The following is a 22161-nucleotide window of genomic DNA, read 5'->3' on the forward strand; positions in this document are numbered from 1 at the left end:
GTGGCAACACATGGGTTTAGGTAGTTAAAATACTGAGGGGCAAGGGAAACAACTTTATAGTTAAGAGACTTTCATTTCTAAGATGTTTATGGGAAATTTAAAGAAACCCAGTTGATTTCTATACAGAGGAAACTTTCCAAAGCACCTATTTGGTAAAGTTAAGGGCAGCAGAAATAGAAACTGTTAATGAGACCATGTAAGAAATTTTGTTTGGCTAACCTGGGCAACATAGTGAAACTGGGAACAGTGGCAGGCTCCTGTGGGAGGCTGAGGTGGGAGGATCACCTCAGCCCTGGTAAGAGGCTGCAGTGAGCCGAGATTGCACCATTACACTCCAACCTGGGCGACCAGCAAAACTCAAAAATGAAGAACCCAAAATGTAGATCTCTATTCTGCCACTTTGGATTTACTTGTATCAGTATTCCATGCTCCTGCACTGCAGTGTCACTAAAGTTTCTGCGCCTCCCAAGCAAGCAAACTTGACATTCTTAGTGCTAATTTCCTAGGGACTACAATGTTAGGACTACATGTTAATATCAGAACATGAATGAACAATAGAACATAACTAGTTATAGTCATAGCCTTGAATGGCCTTTGAAATAACAATCCACAGCTTCCCACACTAGCCAGTAGGGTCTGGGACAAACCCTGCTCAGCTAACGCATTCAACCAAGAACGCAGTCGCATTTGCATTTGAAGGGCGGGGCGAAAGGGACCGGAAATAGCGACGACTCCTTTTGCGCAGGGACAGATGGCCTTCTTCCATTGGTCATCTCAGCTCGGTAGCCGTAGGAGGGACTTCCTTTGTACAGACGCCAGGTTTCTTTTCCGGCTTTGTTGGAGACCGATGCGGCTGTGCAAACCTGCTGGTACGTGCAAAAGTAGCCGACAGGCTAGCGCTTCCAGTTTGGATGCTTTTGTAGGTTTTCTTTTAGCTTCTGAAATCCGCTAAAAGCGGCATTTCATTCATCTTCAAGTACCTAGTCTGACTGGTAGGGTTGCTCAGCGTTCTGAAACGTTTTGGAGCAGGGGAGGGCGGCGGCGGTGAAAGAATGCTTTCTCTAAAGGGTCTCCCTCACGCTGCCCGTGCTTTGAAGGCTTTATACATTAACGGAATGGCGAACATTTGTGTCCTACTTGCTGACAGCGCACATGATCCTTCTAACAGTATTTCTCAAGTACTTAACAAAAAGATGAAAAACTGAAGTCCAAGCCGTGCTGCTGATTCAGTATATCACACAGTTTAAAGACTGTCCATAAATTTTAAGCTTTCAGAATCGTACATTTTAAAATCAAATGTGTTTATCTTCATTTTGCTGGGCAGAAAGCCAAAGTACTGGACTGCCTGGTTCAGGGCTGGACACCTAGTACACCTGCTAACTTGGAGCTCCAGAGACATGGCAACGAAGGAGTCAGGAGATGCCCAAGCACAGTTGGCCCCCTCCTCATCTGCCAGTCAGAGCAAGGAAGTGCCTGAAAACCCAAACTATGCTCTCAAATGTACTCTCGTGGGGCACACGGAAGCAGTATCATCAGTTAAGTTTAGTCCTAATGGAGAATGGCTAGCAAGTTCTTCTGCTGATAGGCTAATCATAATTTGGGGAGCATATGATGGAAAATACGAGAAAACACTCTATGGTCATAATCTGGAAATATCGGATGTTGCCTGGTCATCAGATTCCAGTCGTCTTGTTTCTGCCTCAGATGATAAAACTCTAAAGTTATGGGATGCGAGATCTGGAAAATGTTTGAAAACACTGGAGGGGCACAGTAATTATGTCTTTTGTTGTAACTTCAATCCGCCATCCAACCTTATCATCTCAGGATCTTTTGATGAGACTGTAAAAATATGGGAGGTAAAAACGGGAAACTGCCTCAAGACTTTATCTGCTCATTCTGACCCAGTTTCTGCTGTTCATTTTAATTGTAGTGGGTCCTTGATAGTGTCAGGTAGCTATGATGGCCTCTGTAGAATCTGGGATGCTGCATCAGGCCAGTGTTTAAAAACGCTCGTTGATGACGGTAACCCTCCTGTCTCTTTTGTAAAATTTTCTCCAAATGGTAAATATATTCTCACTGCAACTTTGGACAATACTCTTAAACTATGGGATTATACCAGAGGCAGATGCCTGAAAACATACACTGGTCATAAGAATGAGAAATATTGCATATTTGCCAATTTTTCAGTTACTGGTGGAAAGTGGATTGTGTCTGGTTCTGAGGATAACCTGGTTTACATTTGGAACCTTCAGACCAAAGAGATTGTACAGAAATTACAAGGCCATACAGATGTCGTGATCTCAGCAGCTTGTCATCCTACAGAAAACCTCATTGCATCAGCAGCATTAGAAAATGACAAAACAATTAAACTGTGGATGAGTAACCACTAATCCCTTTGGAAATCAAGTAGTATAGCTAAGTTGGCCAAGAAACTTAGTTAAAAAGATGGTTTCTTTTATTTTGGCAGTTTTTGTATTTTTAAAATTGTCAGTTGTTAAATTTTGAGATTCATACCCTACATTTAGAAAATGAGATAGTGGAAAAAGCACATCTGGAACTCAGCTTCTGACTTCGTCTTTCTTTAGAAACTTTTTTTTTTTTTGTAATTTTTATAGATTTACATCCATTTAACTTTTATTACAGGGATATATTGCATAGTGGTGAAATCTGGGCTTAGTATACCCTCACCCAAATAGTATATGTTGTACCCAGTAAATTCTTCCCCACGTCTCACCCCCTCCCACCTTTGAAGTCTTCAGTGTCTGATTCTGCTGTCCAAATCCATGTGGACATATTATTTATCTCCCACTTACGAGAGCATGTGGTTTTTTAACTTTCTGTATTATTTCACTTAATGGCCTCCAGGTCCATCCATGTTGCAAAAGACATGATTTCATTCTTTTTTTATGGCTGAGTAGTATTCTGTGGTGTGTATGTATGTATATGTGTATATGTATATATAAGTATATACACCACATTTTCTTTATCCAGTCATCTGTTGATGGGCAGTTTGGTTCCGTAACTTTGCTAATATGGATAGTATTGAGATAAACAGGTGATTTTAAAATATAATTTCCTTTGGGTAGATACCTACTAGTGGGATTGCTGGATTGGATGGTAGTTTTTAGTTAAGAAATCTCCATACTGTTTTCCATAAAGGTTATACAAATTTACATTCCTCCCAACAGTGTATAAGCTGTGCCTTTACTCTGCATCCTTGCCATGACTCTTTCAGACAGGAGTCTCTGTGGCCCAGGCTGGAGTGCAGTGGTGCAAACTTGGCTTACTGCAACCTCTGCCTCCTGGGTTCAAGCAATTCTCATATCTCAACCTCCTGAGTAGCTAGGGTTACAGATATGTCACCATGCCTGGCTAATGTGTGTGTTTTTAGTAGAGACAGGGTTTCACCATGTTTCCCAGACTGGTCTTGATCTCCTGGCCTCAAATCATCCACCTGCCTCAACGTTTCAGTGCTGGGAGTACTGGCATGAGCTACTGCACCCAGCCATTTTTTGACTTTAATAATAGCCATTCTGACTGGTTTAAGATAGCATCTTACTGTGGTTATAATTTGCATTCCTCTGATTACTGATGTTGAACTTTTTTGTGTGTTGGCCACTTGTATGTCTTCTTTGAAAACTGACTTATAATCTTGAGGCCTATTATTTCATTTATCTGTCACTGGGCAATTTCCCATTCCTCTCAGTGACTATCCTAGAAAATCAGTGTATTTGAGAAATATTTAGAAGTAAAGTTGACGGATCAGGATGACTGATTAAAAGAGGGGAGCAAGGGAATTTGGAATAATTCCAGGGTTTCTGGTTTGGGAGATCAGATGAACAAGTGCATAAGCCAGAGATGGTGGTGGAAGATTGGAGATACGTGCCAGATGCCACCTGCACACTTTTGGTAATATCCTATGTGATGGGACATGAAATGGTCCACAGAATAAAAACTGGAAAAATAAGTCAAAGTTAGGTTCATTCTAAGCGTCCAAAAATTTTAAGTTCAAGAAAAAAACTAAAACCAAAACATAAATGGTGTTTCTCAAGAAACTTTCACTAACTTGTTAGATTGTGCTTGCTTGTGATTTTCAGGCAAGCTAAATGTCTGATGAAGACTGCTCCTCTTTGTTATGTGTCTGACCTACTTATTCCTGCCCCTGCTTCAAACTTAGTTCAGAAATCACCACTGATGGAACCATCCACTGCCTGCCTGCCTGCCTCTAAACACAGTTGACAACTGAGTTAGGTTTTCCTGTTCCTATTATTTACCAATTTGTATTGAAATGCTTTCATGGGCTGTGTTTCCAGATTATAAGCTCTGTGGAATCAGGAAGTATGTCTCTGTATTCTTGTATTATTTGGTTTTTGTACAGTAAAGGGACTCAAGTATTATGTTTGATGAATGACAGTGAAGGATACAGCTTCATTAGTTGCTTGGTTTGATAAATTTTAATAATAAATTCCCAAAATTATCATTATGTTGATTAAAAATAAGTGTCTAACCATAACCTTATATATTAACTTTATTCAACAGCACTTACAGGAAATACGAAGTAGAAAGAGATTTCTGCCCACTTTACCTATGGAAACATGTTAAACATGCCAAAAAAAACTAGAAATTAAGCAGCAAATAGTACAATAACTGAAAGCAACAAGGACAAAACTGTCTTCTTTTGTAGTTTATGGTACCTTATAGTAGTGCTCATTAAGTTTTGTTTGCTTGATACATTCTGAGGAATATGAGATATCAGAGTTACTAGTAGGGTATGAGTGCTATAAGGCTGGTATGTGAGGGTACTGGGAGAAGTAGGATTAGTTAGGGACAGGTCTGGAATTCGGGCTAAGAAAATGATATTGAACCCATAAAGAGATAGTCACTATATATTACTGAATAGGAGAATGACACAAATGAGAAACGACTGTGTAAATTCCTGTTGCATAGTAACTTTTATGAGCTTTAATGAAACATTTGTAATAAAATGTAAAATAAAAATGTTTCAGTAAACTTGGCCTGGCACCATGGCTGAGGGCTGATGCCTGTAATCCCAGCACTTTGGGAGGCCAAAGGAGGTGGATCACCTGAGGTCAGTTCGACCAGCCTGGCCAACACGGTGAAACCCCTATCTCTACGAAAAATACAAAAATTAGCTGGGTGTGGTGGTGTACACCTGTAATGCCAGTTACTGAGGAGGCTGAGGCACGAGAATTGCTTGAACCCGGGAGATAGAGGTTGCAGTGAGCCAAGATCATGCCAGTGTACTCTAGTCTGGGCGAGAGAGCAAGACTTTGTCCCCCTCAAAAAAAAAAGGTTTCATTAAACTAAAGCTCATAAATATTACTATGTTTATAATATAAATCTCCATGATACAACATATTTTTGTTGCATTGCTCTATGAAGAGGATTACTTATTTTTAAAAGAAGTTCTACATTAAAATTTATCCATATTTAAAATATTGGCATAGGTGTCGCAAAATAATCAAGAAAAACTAATCTAAAATGTACAAGAGACTATGCTTTTTAACATTAAGTTTGCAAGTGTCAAAGAACTTGATACATATAAAGAAGCTAAAGCCAATTACTCTGAAATATATGGACAGACACCATGAACACCCTCAGATAGATTACCAAGCCATAGGTGGTATGTTACATTTTACTGAGTATTTTATTTGGGAAGAAAGTGCCCAAACAGCCATGGATATTACTTTACTTTTTAATCTCCCATAACTCTCTGAGAACCAGTATGTTGGCATGGCTATATAGCAGTAGTCACTCCTTATCCTCAGGGGATATATTCCAAGACCCCTCAGTGGATGCCTGAAACTGGATAGTGCCCAACCCTGCGTATACTGTTTTTGGTATACATACATACCTATGATAAAGTTTATTTTATAAATTAGGCACAGCAAAATGCACTTTGATGCAACTAGTATTTTTTTTTAAAATGGAGTCTTGCTCTGCAGCCCAGGCTGGAGTGCAGTTGTGCGATCTTGGCTTACTGCAACTTCTGTCTCCTGAGTTCTGGTTTAAGCAATTCTCCTACCTCAGCCTCCCAAGTAGCTGGGATTACAGGTGTGTGCCACCACACCCAGCTAATTTTTGTATTTTTTTTTTTTTAAGTAGAGATGGGGTTTCACCAGGTTGGCCAGGCTGGTCTTGAATTCCTGACCTGTAATCCCAGCACTTTTGGAGGCTGAAGCAGGTGGATCATAAAGTCAGGAGTTCAAGACCAGGCTGGCCAACACAGTAAAACCCCGTCTCTACTAAAAATACAAAAATTAGCTGGGCATGACGATGCACGCCTGTAGTCTCAGCTACTTGGGAGGCTGAGGCAGGAGAATTGCTTGAACCCAGGAGGTGGAGGTTGCAGTAAGCCAAAATTGTGCCACTGCACTCCAGCCTGGGCAACAGAGCAAGACTCTGTCTCAAAAAAAAATTACAGAATGTGGTCTGGCTGCTTGTCAGGGCTCGCTGTTAGGGGGCAGCCTCCCCACCAGTACCAGGGCATTTGAGTAGGCTGGCTCTCCAAGCTGCATCTGGGCCATATACTCAACTGGCCTTCCTTATCTCTTCAGAAATGAGTTCGCCTGTGGAGAGGTTACTTTGGTAATGGAAAGAGAAGTAAGATAGAGTACCTGCTTCTCTAAAGATGAGTTGGTATTCAAGTTGAAGTAAGTTGTTTCATTTTTCTCCAAAAGGCTGAGAGGCTACAGTTTAGTTGGATCAAAACAGTAAGACATAATCATTCTTTAAGAAAATTTATTTCTGCTATAGCAGAAATACAGAAATGGCAAAGGTTTGGGCAAACCATACTTTATGAAATGGCTCCTCATACCACATCCTTTTTAATACAGGCTTGTTGCAACGTAATTCCTGGATTTTCAAAATTCAGCCAACACGGAGACCTCTGCTACTCTGTTTTGGCATTCATAGCTGTTTCTTCTCTCAGACGAGCTTTCTTTGCTAAGTTCATGCTTGTTAAAGTCTCATGTCTTTGGGCAGCCTAAAGCAAAACAGATTTGAACAGGTGATTTGTATGATGGTCAGGGGAGGGTGTCTGCCTTGCACTGACAACAGCAGGTTAATAGGGCAGTAGAGGCATGGAGTCCTCTGCTGCTTGGACACTGGGCGTGGTAGTCTCCTCCACGTGCTTCAACTTCCTTGGACGAACCCTGCTTCTGAGAACAGCAGCTCATCCGTACAAGCCAAAGAGAGAAGTACCACACCTCTCCTTTTTCTTCCATTCTGGCCCCTTTAAATCTTTATCCTCTCCTTTTCTCTTATACTTTCTTCTCATTCCACCCCACTTCTCTTTTATACTAAATACCTCCTCATTGTCATTTCTATCCCATTTTGATTCTTTCACTTTTCTTTGTTGCTACCATTTCTCCTTACCTAACTTGTCTGCATACTCAGACCCTTCTAGTTCCTCACTTTTCTTTTACCAAAAACATTCAGCTTTGGGAATCCCAGACTTTACCAAAATACTACCATTGATGATTTCCAGGAGTACCTGTACTACAATTCCATCATCTGAGTGAGGGAGGCAACTATTCTCTTCCCTCGTTTCTCTCCATGTAAACTGTACATTTCTATGAAGCTTACGTATGGCCAGTTTCAAAACTTTTATACCAAATAAGTGAAACTAGCACACTGAGCTCGTATTTTCTTCTGTGTATTTCATATGTAAAAGAATTAGGTATGTGGAGGGGGAGGAGAAAGGAAAGTTGATGAGAGCAAATACACAATGGCTAATTATTCTCTTCCAAATCATTAAGTTCAAAAGTTCTCCATTCCAGTAGCATTTAGGGAAATGGAAATTTCATAAAATGTAAAATATTACAATTCTATGGTATAGAACAGGAAAATAACTCTCTAAAGTACATAAACCCCTGGATGATCCTAGAAGAGATTCCAGGTGAATAATTTGCTTCTGGAGTATTTAAACTCAGCTAGGACAATCGAGTATATAAAAGCAATGCAAATTTCTCAGAATTCTAGAAGCTCACAGTCCTGTCCACGTTTCTGCTGGTTTCAATCTGAACTACGCATGAGAGGTCAAAGAGGAAGACAAGACAAATGAAGTGGGATGGGTACAGTTTTCAAGAGAACTTCACCCAGGTCAGCACATTTGCCCCTTCGTACTCCCACGAGGTCAGCCTAAAATGGTATTTCCATTTAACTGCAAGACTAAAGAGAGCCAAAAGTATATTTCCTCACTCTGGAATTACTGAGCATAAGAAAGTCAGTTAAGAGTGGGTTTGTAGAATGACCTTTTCAGTATCTTTAAATAATTATAAGACATCTTTTTCCACATGGAATCTGTGATATACAGAATTAAGCTTGGAATTAAAAGAAGAATTTGACCAAAGCTGCTGCATATACAAATAACTATAGCTTAATAGCAAGATAGTATAAGTTTGACAACCTGCAAACTTGGTCTAAATTTTTATCTTGCCACTTGTTAGCTGTGTGAATTTGGGAAAACTATTTACCTCTTAAGGTTACTGGGGTGATTAAATGAGCTTAACAGTACCTGTTACATAATAAGCACTCAATAAATGGGAGCAATTGTATTATTACCCAAATTGGGTCTACGTTCACATTGTGGCTCTGCCATTAGGGAGATGTGTGGCCTTGGGCAAGTTACTAAAGCTTTCTAAGCTATAGTTTTCCTCATCTACAAATGAAGTCCTAATAAGATCTATCTTACAGTGTTTTTGTGAGGTTCAGATGAGATACCAGCTAGAAAGTACCTGGAATGCAGTGAGTGTTCAATTAGTGATAGCTATTAATTAAATTCTGTGCTAAAGATTTCTGGACTTGCATTCCTATGTACTGCTTAGGAGCTGTGGTCTTTAGACATAAGGCCCTGTTTGGCTGAGCTTCAAATAAAGCTAAGAAGGTTCACCATGATGAAGGCAGTTATGGTGAAGATAAATATACTTCGGTACTGACACCACTCTATAAATATGCAATGGGTCATTAAATATGCCAGTGTCATATTTCTTAATTTACATTATGATATGTCATAAGAAATACTTTTTAAATTTACGTTACACAAAATGAGTGTAGTCCTTCTTCATCACGCCAAAGTTAGGATTTGCTATTTTATCCCCAAACGTGATATCCCAGGCTTGTTCCTAGTGTCTTATTTTCTTGCTTATCTTTTCTCATGTAATGTAGAAAGTAGCCTCCTCTTCTCAGAGGGTAAATACAAGGGTCAATTCCTGATTTCTTCTAGGTTCTTGGTGGAGAACATACACAGTGGATAGAGAAGAAACCCCCTTCTCACCTTCTTGCCTTCAATAATCATCAAGATGCATCCTGCCACTGTCAGGGCAATCATTATATAGCTAACCTTCACTCGGACCTTGTTCTTTGCAGCATCAAGCATCTCAAACCTAGAGATCATGAGAGAAAGTTATTAACTTTTCCCTTTCTGAAGTTGCGCAGGATAAAAAGTTCTGTGTATGAATTCAAAGTGTAATAGTGTCTATAAATATAAATAGGGAGACCTAGAGATCTCAGGACTTTGGGGAGGATGAGGCATTTTTCATAACTCATTTATATATAAAACACAGCAAGATGGTATACACTTAAGTACAAAAGTAAGAAGAAAACAAAGTGAAGTCAAGAACGAAGAAAAAACGGCAAGGTATATTAAACTACATTTGCTAAGGTGGACCCCAGTTTTGGCTCTCAGGTTTCCAAGCAGCCTATAAATGCTAAAAGTCAAACCAGTAGCTGTTTCTCCCTGCGGTTCTTAAGAAGACATTATGTGATCTAGTCATAGTCTGAAAACATCTTGACAACAGATACTACAATGAGCTTCATTATGTTTCAACATAAAGCACAATTTAAAAAGATAAATATTGGAGAAAGTTAACTAATGTGCTTCATATACCCAGCTTTTTGCTCTGTCTTGAACCTGGAATAGATTTGAGAATATCTAAAATCGTAGGAAGATTCTTTAAGCAATGCTCCTTATTATTTATCTTTTTAAAGTAATGTTTCTAAAATTGAGTGACAGTGAACTTGAGATTGTGGTCTTTGGCAAGTGCCCACGTGCACTAACCTATGCACTCAATACAGATCCATGTGCCTTAACAAAAAGTTGATGACTGGTTCATCATTCTTGTGTGAAAGCTAAGAGGCTTAACATAAAAGAGTCTAAAGAGAAGGCCAATCTACTTTGGTGACTTTGCAGGTAGGCAGTGGGTCACGGTTCTATTTATTTACTTTATTTAAAGAGATGGGGTCTCAGTATGTCGCCCAGGCTGGACTCAAAATCTTAGACTCAAGAGATGCTCCTGCCTCAGCCTCCTGAGTAGCTGGGACTATAGGCATGCATTGCCACACCTGGTGGTCATGATTGTTACCTGGATGTCTGGCAGAACCTTGTCCTTACGGGGCCCAGGATAAAGAAACTCTGGCCTTCTCAGCAGAGGTGTAATGACGAAGTGATTATCTCTAGCTGATTGGAATGAAGTGCTTTCTTTCCTCTGAGATATTTAACATACATTAATTTTAAAATTGGGGAGTACTTTAAGAATGCTTGGAAGGAGGCAAAGGGTCTGGGTGTTGCAGGTAGAACGAGGTGGATGCTGAAGGCATGTACGATGTGTGATGTAAGAGCTGGAATCTGTGAGGCAGCATGTGGATGGGGGTTCTTCAGGTACTTAAGCTGGGCCTGCAGGCTGGCAGGAACCCAAGACAACTGCTAAGGACCGTTGAATTGGTCAGTTAGCAGCATCTGAGATTCCACTAACCACAAACTGACTTCCCATGTTGACGGTATTCTATGGGATTTGAAGTGCCATGATCCTCATGAAAAGTAATCCATCCCATAGGGAGTAATAGGAATGGGCAAGTTAAGCAGTGCCTGTTCAGAACTACCAGTACAAGGATAAATGGCTGCCCAGGCCCAGAAAAGACCCTTCTAGAGTGACTCATGAGGCCATATTTTGGGCCTGAGGGGATCTTGGAACCAACTACTAGGCAGACTGAGGAAGGTGTTCTACAGCAAAGCCTATGTAGCATCTGTTAGGGCCATGGATATATGCCAGAGTATTTTCTGCTGGTATAGTCAGGAAGAATTAGGGCATAGGCAAGAACTTTATGCCATTGTTATTTCCAGTATTCTCTTATTTCCCAGAAGAATACATGATTTGAGCTAAGAAAAACTAGGGCTTTCCTGCTGAAATAATTCTAGCTAATGTGGTCTTAATTTGGCAGAAGCAGAAAAGCTCTATTAAAGCTATTGTAAAGAAAAAGTAAACTCTATATATTTCCCTGAGAAAGAAATCTTGAATGAGCTCAGATCTTTTTCAATCATGACTTGAAACTGAAGACCAGAAGATCCAGGAATAGTTTCTTGCTGACAGGGAACTTCGAGGAGCTTTGTCTAAAGTCCCTGTCCCTGAATAGGATGATGCCTCACAGGGGAGATATCTATTTCTCAGAATCTCTCTTTAGCCAGGATGCCAGTCAGTTGGGGTCTCTAACATGAGGCTAGGGCACGGGTTCTCAACCAGGGAATCCCCCCGTCCTGCGCCCACTGTGCCACTTGGACATTTGGCAGTGTCTGGAGACATTTCTGGTTGTCAGCACTGAGGCAATGCTACAGGCATCTAGGGGGCAGAAGCCAGGGATGCTGCTAAACATCTTCCAACAAATAGAACAGCCCCTGCCATAAAGCATTTTCGAGCCCCAAATATCAACAGTACTGTGTTGAGAAACTGGGTTGGAAGAACCTGCACTCATCATCTACAAACTCTGAAAAAGTTCCAAGATCCCAGCCAAGATCCCTTCCCTTAGGGTTAAGAAAGCTGATGACAGGAAGCACTCTTTCCTGGATTCCAGAAAGAGAGTGTTGCATTTAAATATTGTTATGCCTAAGGTGTGAGTATGTAAGTGGATTTTGGGGAATCTACTTATTGTCAGTGGTACTTAATTTATATATCTAGATTAAAAACAAACTTAAAAAAGTCACACTTCTGTAGCTAGGAGATGAATCAAATACTCAACTGACTTCAGAGTACCTGACAGTTTTTCACTATGTAACATATCAAAGATAAGACACAGGTTTTCTAGCATTGTTTTTATTCCAAGTACTTACCAAAGATAAAACTTCTGGAAAAGTGAAAAAAGTTGAAAACTTTTAAACAGCTGGAACTCAGAGGCACTGCTTTTCCCTTAAAACAGATCAGTGAGAAATGAAAGCTGCTTATAATACTAAATTCGGCACTCACGAAATAGTCTCTGGGATTTCATCTTCCTTTTTGAAGCGACCTGACCATATCAGGACCTTTTTCTCCCATTTCGTAGGTTTGTGTAAAGGCACTCCGTGGGTGTAAATGCCTATGAGAAAAACCAGAAAGAAATCTTACTTGTTTGAGATTATAACTCTCAAACAACAGAAAAATGCTATTAATGCTATTAGTACTTTTTAACTAGTCACTAAACAGAAACATGAGAAATTTCAAGTTGATTACAGCTTTATTTGGATGGAATTTCTTAGGATGCCTCATTTTCCAAATAAGATTCTAAAATTTCATGGGGACTGAGGTAAAATAAAAGCATTATATCCTAATATAAGTCTTACCCATTGAAAACTGAAAGAACATCAAGAACAAAAATATGAAGTAAGGGTGAACCAAGATGGGAACAGTGAGGAGCTTGTCTGACTTCAGTAGACTAAGAAAAAGTTTGTATGGTACTATCATATTTTAACGGACCTTGAATGCCAGGTTAAGGGGATTAGACTTGATTAGGGAACTATGGTACATTTTGAATCAGGAAGAAATTAATGTTTTATGAAGGTTTATCTGTACAATGTATAGAGAGAGAAAAGGGGGACAGAGTAGAGTGTGAAAAAAGTCCAAAAGGGAGACTGTAATACAAGGGTGAGGGGATATAGTCTGAACCAGAGTTGTAGCAGTGGGAAGAGAGATGAAGACAGTCTGGGGATCACTGAAAGAATTTGGAGACTGGTTAAGACAAAGAGGAAGGAGTCACGAAGAACCTTAAACTTGGATGACTAAAATAACAGCAGTACTTTAAAGACAGGAAAAGACCCCGTTGAGGAAGGAAAGAACATGAATACTACTAAATCCGTGCAAAAAGAGAGCCAGTAAGGGTGATAAGAAGACCATGCTTATATTTTACCTAATGCATAATATCTTAATTTGGTTCATCTTTGGAGTTCTTTAAAACATAATTTCTGGATTACTATTTACTTTGGTGCATCCACACTCCTAGAGAGAGCTCTAGTCCAAACCTAGAGGCAAGAAGGAGATGAAAATGACAAATGCTGAAAATGAAGAAATCACTGTGCAAGTGCACATGACCAATATAAGCACAACACGGGAGGTCTGATGTAGAAACATGAGCCTCCATCAGGCCTCCCATGCTGTACTCATACTGGTCATGTGCACATGCACAATGTGAACACAGTGTGTTCTCCCTACATGAGAGGGTAGGATGTAAGAAACTCTCTCTTTCAGGTTCTTTAGATTCCAAGTTTTCCTACTCTTTGGGAGGTACCTACTCCATATATAGAAAAAATAAAAACTTACGGGATGGAGCTTTGGGACTTTCCTGTGATTTGGTGCAAAATCCATTTATTCTCTTCAGATCAGAGCTTCTGGTAAGCCTTAGAGATGAGAAAACATCTCTTTCCCATAACCTAAAACAGTTTCCTAAAAAAGAGAGAAAAATGTTTCAAAGAGAGAGAGAAAATGTGATGTTTTCTCAAAATGAGAAATGCCTGCAAGTATGTTTTACTTATGAAAATTGGTTCATCTAGGAAATGAATTTACTATATATAAGATACATAATACTATATTTAAAGTGCTGTGCTTGATGCTGGTTTAAAATATAAATGTTTTATTGATTAGGAAATTAAGAATTTACAACATAAAAATGTTATCAGCTGTAAATTCTATACAAGTACTTCTCACATGTGTCTTATCACAGTGGCTCTTGGGGGCTGTTTAGGTAAAGATTAGTAACCTCCCAAAAGTGATAAACTATGTCACCGAGTTGCCAATACTATGCTGATAAACTGGTTAAGGGGCTGCAGGGGTCAGCAAGTGACTCTAGAAAGCCTTACTCCTTCCAAGCCACAAGTCCCTAATTAGAAACCAGTTTTAGATGTAGTTTTGAATTATATATAATTTTAAAACTATAAGAATATATGTAGTTTATTTTGAAAATTTAAACTCATCGGCTAATTTTTGTATTTTTAGTAGAGACAGGGTTTCTACATATTGTATTTTTAGTAGAGACGGGGTTTCTACATATTGGTCAGGCTGGTCTCGAACTCCTGACTTCAGGTGATTCACCCACCTCCGCCTCCCAAAGTGCTGGGGTTACAGGTGTGAGCCACTGCACCCAGCTGAGAATTAGTATTTTTATGTATGGTTAAACCTTGGTGTCTAGCCATATTTTATTTATGTCATAATGCAATGTAATTTGGAGACCAGATTCCAAGAGTTTCTTTTCAGTTCTAACAGGTATTTTAGATCATGATCTCAACAGTATTCTGTCAAAATGGCACACATCTTTTGTACAAAGAACTTGAAATGTAAACACTGTGTTTGTGCTGTAGGAGTTGTGTATTTCAAAAACTGAAATCTCAGAAAATGTTATATTTTTGTTTGGGAAAAAAAACTTGAACTCAAAGCACAGATAGAGAGTAGTATTAAAAACCTCTATATACCCATCACCCATTTTCAACTATGATCACTATATGCCTAATAAATACCATTTAACCTCTATAAAAACTTTGGAAGACAACATAGGCAATACTATTCTGGACATAGGAATGGGCAAAGATGTCATGATGAAGATGCCAAAAGCAACTGCAACAAAAGCAAAAATGGACAAATGGGATCTAATAAATTCAACTTTATCTGTGCAGAAACTAAATGGCTTCTGCACAGCATAAGAAACTATCAGCAGAGTAAACAGACAACCTAGAGAATGAGACACAATTTTTTGCAAACTATGCATCTGACAAAGGTCTAATATCCCGCTCTCTAAGGAACTTAAAATTTACAAAAAAAAAAAACCACCAGCCCATTAAAAAATGGGCAAAGGACATGAGCAGCCACTTTTCAAAAGAAGACATATATGCAGCCAGCAAGCATATGGAAAAAAAAGTAATATCACCAATCATTAGAGAAATGCAAATCAAAACCATAACAAGATACCATCTCACAACCAGTCAGAATGGCTATTACTTATTTATTTTTTTAGATATATATTATTTTAATGAGACCATACTTTAAACATTTTACAGATGAAATTATAATCACCTAAGCTTTAAAAAAAATAAAATTAGGCACAAATACACTTATTTATAATTGCACTGGCAAATAGTTCTTATAAGATATTTAAATCTTTGTCAAGTTGGAACCTCTATTTGTGGTTACCTGCCACATGATCTCTTTCATAACAGGCCTCATTTATTTCATTTTCTAGGACTGTAATTCCAGAAAGCTTTACCTGGGTTTGGTAAAAACAACGTTAGTGCCACCTACTGGAAAGGAAATAAATTAATTGCTTTTACCTTATTTCCTCATTTAAAATGTGGATAATGCAGTGTTTCTCGTACTAAAGCTGATTTGAGCATTAAATGGAAAAACAAATATGGGAGCATCTGGTAAGATGCTTGAAACACAGAAGGCTCTCAGTTAAGTTTAATGTTTTTTGAAACATTATGTAAAACATTACCTTTCATAAAACACTTCTAGAACACTTTTCAATTTTATCCCTAATGTGGTCGGGATTTCTGACAAAGGTAATTAATTATACAGTTAAATGGCATGGGAAAAGTCTATGAAACTCTTCAATAGATTTTCATAGCACTCAGGATTAAGACACAATTATTAAATGCTGTGATCCTCAAACTTTAGTGTGTATCAGAATCTGAGGAATGACTTGTTACAACACAAATCATGAGGCTGCCTACTTCCAGTTTCTGCATCCACAGTTCTGGAATAGAAGCTGGGAATTCACATTTCTAACAAGTTCCTAGGTGATGCTGCTACTGCTAGTTCCAGACTATACTTTGAGAACCTAGGAGTTTCTCTCCCCCAAGTTGTGGTTAAATATACATAACACAAAATTTGCCATTTTAATTATTTTTAAGTGCATAATTCAGTGGCGTTAAGCACATTTATATTGCTGTGCAACTATTACTACTATCCATCTCCAGGACTTTTTCATCTCCCCAGAGAACCACTGGTTTAATGTGACCTACAAGGCTCCATCTCACACAGTGCTGTCCCATTCCTCCTTTGGCAAGCACTTACAAAAGGAACAGGCAGCAAGCTAGGACTCTGCTCTCTAAACAGAAAAAGAATCAATAATAATTTCCCAAGACAGCTGTTCTTCCCCATCCCTCCTAATTAGAACAAAGGCAGTTTAGGAGAACAGAAGACAAACCTCCTCTCAGTTAGCTCAGTTTGGGAAATTCTAGATGCTAACATGTACACCTACTACAGTCACATCAGTGTTATGTTGGAGATATTAATTCATTCAAAAAAGTACTTGCTATATGCCAGGCATTGTTTAGGCAATATACAAAAAAAGATAAAAATCTGTGCCAATAGAACTTGCATTCTACTGGGGAGAAAGTTATACATATGTTAGATACTAAGTGCCAGAAAGAAAGAAACAAAAAATGGTACATGAAGTATGTGTTTAGAATGGGCTGTGTATGAATTTTCATGTAGGATAGTTAGGAATTCCTCTGTGAGAATGTCACTCTTGAAGGGAAGCAAGGGAGTGAGCTGTGCAGCTATCTAGTGGAAGAATATTCAAAACAGAGAAAACTATAAATGCAAAGACCCTAACAGGGTTCTAGAGCCCATAAAAAGGAGGCCAGTACGGCCAGAACTAAATGAATAGCAGGAAGACAAGCAGAATTTGACGCCAGAGAGGTACTTGAGGTAGACATGGGGGGTAAGGACTTGGAGACATAAGAGGTTCACCTACATCAGACTATATCTCCCAACTTTTCCTTACTACAACTTCATATTGTATGCTAGTAACTTTACCTCCCTACAGTATAAATGCTGATTAAAACATATACAAATATTATCCTTTATAGATATTAGAATAGACTAATGTAAAAAATATTTTTTTAAAAGGCGAAGTCTTGCTTAAAAAATATTTTTAAAGATGTTATTTTTACATGCTTTCACTACATAGTGAAACCCCATCTCTACGAAAAATACAAAAATTAGCTGGACGCAGTGGCATGTGCCTGTGGTCCCAGCTACTCAAGAGGCTGAGGCACTGGATGGCTTGGGCCCTGGAGGTGGAGGTTACAGAGAACTGAGATCGTGCCACTGCACTCCAGTCTGAGTGATAGAGCCAGACCTTCTTTCAAAAATTAAATTAAATTAAAAAATTTAAAAAGTTATCACTAAAAAAATGTCTGAAGTATTTGATGTGGTCTTGGCTTTTATTTTGCAATTATAACAACGAAAGCATAAACAAGTTTTAATATCATTACTAAGACCTTCATTTTGTATCTCAAAGAGACATAATATATTGACCAGACATCCAAGCTAGAAATTTTCCATCCTCTGGTGGATCACAATTAAAAACATACAAACAAAAAAGAAAAACAGCCTGTTAACCCTCTAGCTGCACTTGCAGCTTGTCCCTGGCTGACCAGTTCTGTATCTCCAGGGTCTTAGCAGGAAGTTAAGTTGAAGCCTTACAGCTGTCTCTAAGGCTCTGGTTGTCAAATGGCTAATCTTAAGAGTAAAGGCTCAACTTTTTTATCTACCAAAATTGCCTGGAGGAACTGTGAAACAGATTACTGGACCCCACTGATATAGTAGGTATGGACTGAGCCTGAGAATGCAGTTCTAATGATTGCCCAGGTAATGTTGACACTGCTGGTATGGGGGACCCATAATTTGAAAACCAGTGCCTTAGAAGTATTATTGCTAGCTGGAGGCTATAGTGGTCAGCTGGGGTGATGCTGGTTGAAGTACCAGCTTCTCTCCTGGTAGTCCCCTCCTTTCCATAAATATCTTTTCCAACCCCATGATAGACAGTGGAGAAAGGTAGGGATGCTTTTTCTTTCTTAGAATCTCTCAAGGTCCTCTTGGAAAAAACCATTGGTGATGTGACTGGAGATACAACCATATCTGGGAATCAGAGAATCAATGTTACAACCAACTTCCCAGAGTGGCTATCTGAAACTCTCTAGGCCGTAGCTGTTGACCTGGGCTTTGTGACCGAAACAGACTCCCTATATCCATCCATTTTCTCATTCTTCCCTGCAGGCTTGGAGAAATACCAGTCTTCTTTCATTCTTAAGTAGTGAGGCTTTCCATCTGTGATCCCTCTCCTGAGGGATGTTGTACCAAAGTTATCCTTATTTTCCACTGCCTTTTTCCTGCCAAATGTTATCTACCTCATCTTTAAAATCAAAACTAAAAAACTGATTTTCTTTTTTAAGAGACAGGGTCTCACTTGTCAGCCAGGCTAAAGTGCAGTGGAGCGATCATAGCTCACTGTAACTCTGAACTGGGCTCAAGCCATCCTCTTGTCTCATCTTCTGCAGTAGTTGGGGCTACAGGCGGATGACACCATGTCTGGCTAATTTAAAAAATTTGTTTTGTAGAGATGGGGTCTTATTATGTAAAAAACTTTGTACCACCAAGTTGATATACACCACGTTGTTATGTAAAACTTTTTGTAAAACAAACTTTAAATTATAAAAGTAACACTTGCTCATTACAGAAAATTTGGAAATTAAAAAAAAGATGTGAAGAAAAATAAAAGCACTCAATCACACCACTTGGGGATAACAACTTGGTGCATTAATATTTCTTTTCAGAATGTTTCCTATACTTATATACAATATATACATTTTTCATAATCAGATAATACTGTATCTTGCTATGTCATAAATACTTTCCAAGATATTAATACTATTAATAGCTGTATAACACCCAACACACAGCTATAACTACAATTTAATAATGCACTAAACTTGTTTTCAATTTTTCACTATTATAAGTGGTGTTTCAATTAACAGTTCTCTACATACATCTTTGATGGTATTTCTGATTATTTTCTTAGAACAAAATCCTAGAAGTGAAGGGTAAAAGGGTGTGAACCTCTTTAAGATTCTATCTACATCTATATCTATATCCATCCATCCATCCATCCATCCATCCATCCATCCATCCATACTATTTTCCAGAAAGGCTGAATCAATTTATACTTCTACCAGTAGTTGATGAGAATTCTGTCTCATTACACTACAGTAACACTAAAGGTCCCCTATCTTGGAAAAAGCACTCACTTGTTCTCAACAGGTCCTATTAATAAAACTGTAATTTCCTTTTTATCAGAGGTCAAATGATTGAATAAATGGCATGTATCTACTACTTCACTTCATCACCCACACTTTATTTTGCCACGATGTTTCCTTCTCCAATCATTTTACTAAAATTACCAACATTAGGGACCTCTTTCTAGTCATATGAATACTTTTGTTCAGATTCTCATCATTAGCCCTTCTGACTCTACTCTTCCCATTTTTGTGGTCGTTTGACTCTACTGATCTCATTCTTCAAGGACTCCATCCCTCCTTTACACTGTGCCACCATATTCTCACTTCATCTCCAACCTCTATGACCTATCTTCTTTAATGTCTTCTTTCTCAGTTCCTATTATTTACACCAATGTCATGCCTCCAAGTCCTTGCTTCTATTCTGTGGAAGGACTCCTCCATTCTGTTTTAATAATCAACTCCACTCCAACTGCTCCCATTATCTTTATCTCCATAACTTCACTCTTCCTTTGCCCTCAGGTCTTCAACCTCTCACCACCTATAACTCAGTGCCACCTGAACCTACTCAATAATGCACCATCTTCTCTGCCAAACTAGCATAAATCTTTGATGGCATTTCTGATTATTTTTCCAACTTTCTTATTTCTGACAATGGGGCAACACTTCCGTATTCTTCAACATTAAAAAATCCTTAAGTCCTTCCTTACTCAGTATCTCCAAACTCATCCTTTCTTCAAGACACTTCCTAAATATAATCCTTTATTTCCATCATTGCCTCACACATCTGTTACTTTTTTTTTTTTTTTTTTAAGACGGAGTTTCGCTCTTGTTACCCAGGCTGGAGTGCAATGGCGCGATCTCGGCTCACCGCAACCTCCGCCTCCTGGGTTCAGGCAATTCTCCTGCCTCAGCCTCCTGAGTAGCTGGGATTACAGGCTCACGCCACCATGCCCAGCTAATTTTTTTTTTTTTTTTTTTTTTTTTAGTAGAGACGGGGTTTCACCATGTTGACCAGGATGGTCTCGATCTTTTGACCTCGTGATCCACCTGCCTCGGCCTCCCAAAGTGCTGGGATTACAGGCGTGAGCCACCGCGCCCGGCCAACAACTTTTTAATAATGTGGTGCCATTGAACAAAAGATCCCTGGTACCTAGAAAAGAGTCAAAATGCAAGCCCTCTGATTTCTCAACCTCTACTATGCCAAGGCTCTGCGGGTTGCCCCAAGAAAAGAATTAAGCTTTCATTACCTAAGTCCAAAACAGTCACCTTACAAATGTCTACCACCAAAACAAACTGCAGATCCTGCAATGATACACGTTTCTCCAAGAAATTCAAATCAATTAATTGTATAGGTGTTTAAAAGTAAGGTATCCTCCATTTTAAGAAAACAATTACTATTATTCTCTAAGACCTAAATCCTTGGCCTAATTGGACATTTAATGAGTGGGAAACTTCAGACTGGAGGTTTTCTGAGAGCAGGGATAAACTCGAGAGAAGAAGGGGCAGGGAGAAGAGGGAAGACTCAATTAGAGCAATGGATGGGGGAGGTTAAGGTAGAAAGCTGAATGAATGGGTAATGGGGAGGTCTAGAGTTGGCAAGTGCCTTACAGACTGACCTCAGGGCAGGCTGAGGACGGGGATGTGGAGAAGGGAAGGCACATGGGCCGTTAAGTTGGTGGGAGCTGAGTGGATGGAGATCCCGGGATGAGGGTAACTCAAGGGCAGTCTCCAGTGTCTACCAGCAGCTGCTCACCTAGTTCTCTCCCAGTATTGCCACTAAAGAGGCAGGATTCCGAGCAACCGAGAAAGTGCGTCATGGAAAGGAGCCACTCCGGGGCCTGGAAAGGCTACCTGACCGCAGCGGCCGGGTCAGCTCCCCTCCCTCCCAAGGCCCGACCAGCTCACCCGCTACCAGGCGTAGACCGCGGAGGCTCCCCATGGCCGCCTACTCCGCCAACGAGCACAGAACTTCGCTAGGAGCGGTGGCGCTGATGAGCTCAATGTCACCCAGCGGTGGAGTGGGAAGGACGCAGGCGGCGCCAGGGGACGAGGCGCGAGAGACGCGGTGGGCGGGCCTGCGCCAGGGCAGGGCGTGCGGGACGTGCGCTAAGCGCCGGAAACTGGCGGTGCCATCCTAGTGTCCCTAGCGCCGCGTTCTGAGTCAGCCTCGTGAATGGTTCTGTGGAGTGTGGTGCCGTGGGCCCTTGCCTTAGCGGTTATGCATCCACGGAAGTAGCTTTGTGAAATAGAAGGGAAATGTGCAACTTTCCTGAGCTGTAAACTCCCAGAATACACCAGATAAACCAGTATTCCAGTATGCTGTTCTTCCAGTGTGTTCAATGAACATATGCTTTTTTAAATTAGTCAACATATGATTGGATTCAGTGCTCACTGGCCTTATCTCGTTGGCTTCTGAGCATCCCTCAGGCTAATCTAAGAAATTAACGTGTATATTTTCCATTTGTTTTCTATTTACCTATTTTCTAAAATACATTTGATCATCTCCATCCTAAACACCTCACTCTATTCATACTCACCCACACTGCCAGAAATGCCGTTTTTTCTTGACGTTTATTAGTGGTCTCAAATTCTTAACAAAGACCCCTCTGAAAGGGATTAGAAAAGCCTCACTTCCCTAGATTTCTTTCAACGACCCCTTCGTAGGGGAACGACCAGGAAGTTGTTTCCCTTTTGTAAAAAGATGGAATTGGAGTAAACAGTCCTTTCAGGTTCTTTGATCCAAGTTCTTTGACAATCTTTGATCCATGAATCTGGCCCAGTCCCAAGAGGACATGTTAAAGGGGTTAGGACAGTAGGGTGACAAG

General features: G+C 39.7%; 2 protein-coding genes across 3 annotated transcripts; one reads left to right on the plus strand and one right to left on the minus strand.

Annotated features, from left to right (window-relative positions):
• The first annotated feature begins 827 nt into the window (after window positions 1-827).
• On the plus strand, window positions 828-4510 carry WDR5B (WD repeat domain 5B). The gene has a single exon (XM_054246045.2). It carries the CDS (start codon window positions 1398-1400, stop codon window positions 2388-2390), a length of 993 nt encoding a protein of 330 aa, XP_054102020.1. The 5' UTR covers window positions 828-1397; the 3' UTR covers window positions 2391-4510.
• On the minus strand, window positions 4432-21356 carry FAM162A (family with sequence similarity 162 member A). 2 transcript variants are annotated; one of them, XM_002758738.6, is made up of 5 exons: window positions 21242-21356; window positions 13584-13706; window positions 12258-12366; window positions 9299-9407; window positions 4432-7006 (listed from the first exon to the last, which is right to left on the minus strand). In XM_002758738.6, the coding sequence occupies exons 1-5, from the start codon at window positions 21273-21275 to the stop codon at window positions 6914-6916; spliced, it is 468 nt and encodes a 155-aa protein (XP_002758784.1). In that variant the 5' UTR covers window positions 21276-21356; the 3' UTR covers window positions 4432-6913. The 2 variants fall into 2 exon arrangements, with proteins under 2 accessions (XP_002758784.1, XP_035129933.1); XM_035274042.3 differs by having other exon boundaries at window positions 21090-21356.
• Between the last annotated feature and the right edge of the window lie 805 nt (window positions 21357-22161).

This window comes from Callithrix jacchus, chromosome 15, assembly GCF_049354715.1.
Source record: "Callithrix jacchus isolate 240 chromosome 15, calJac240_pri, whole genome shotgun sequence".
NCBI classification, from domain to species: Eukaryota; Metazoa; Chordata; class Mammalia; order Primates; family Cebidae; genus Callithrix; species Callithrix jacchus.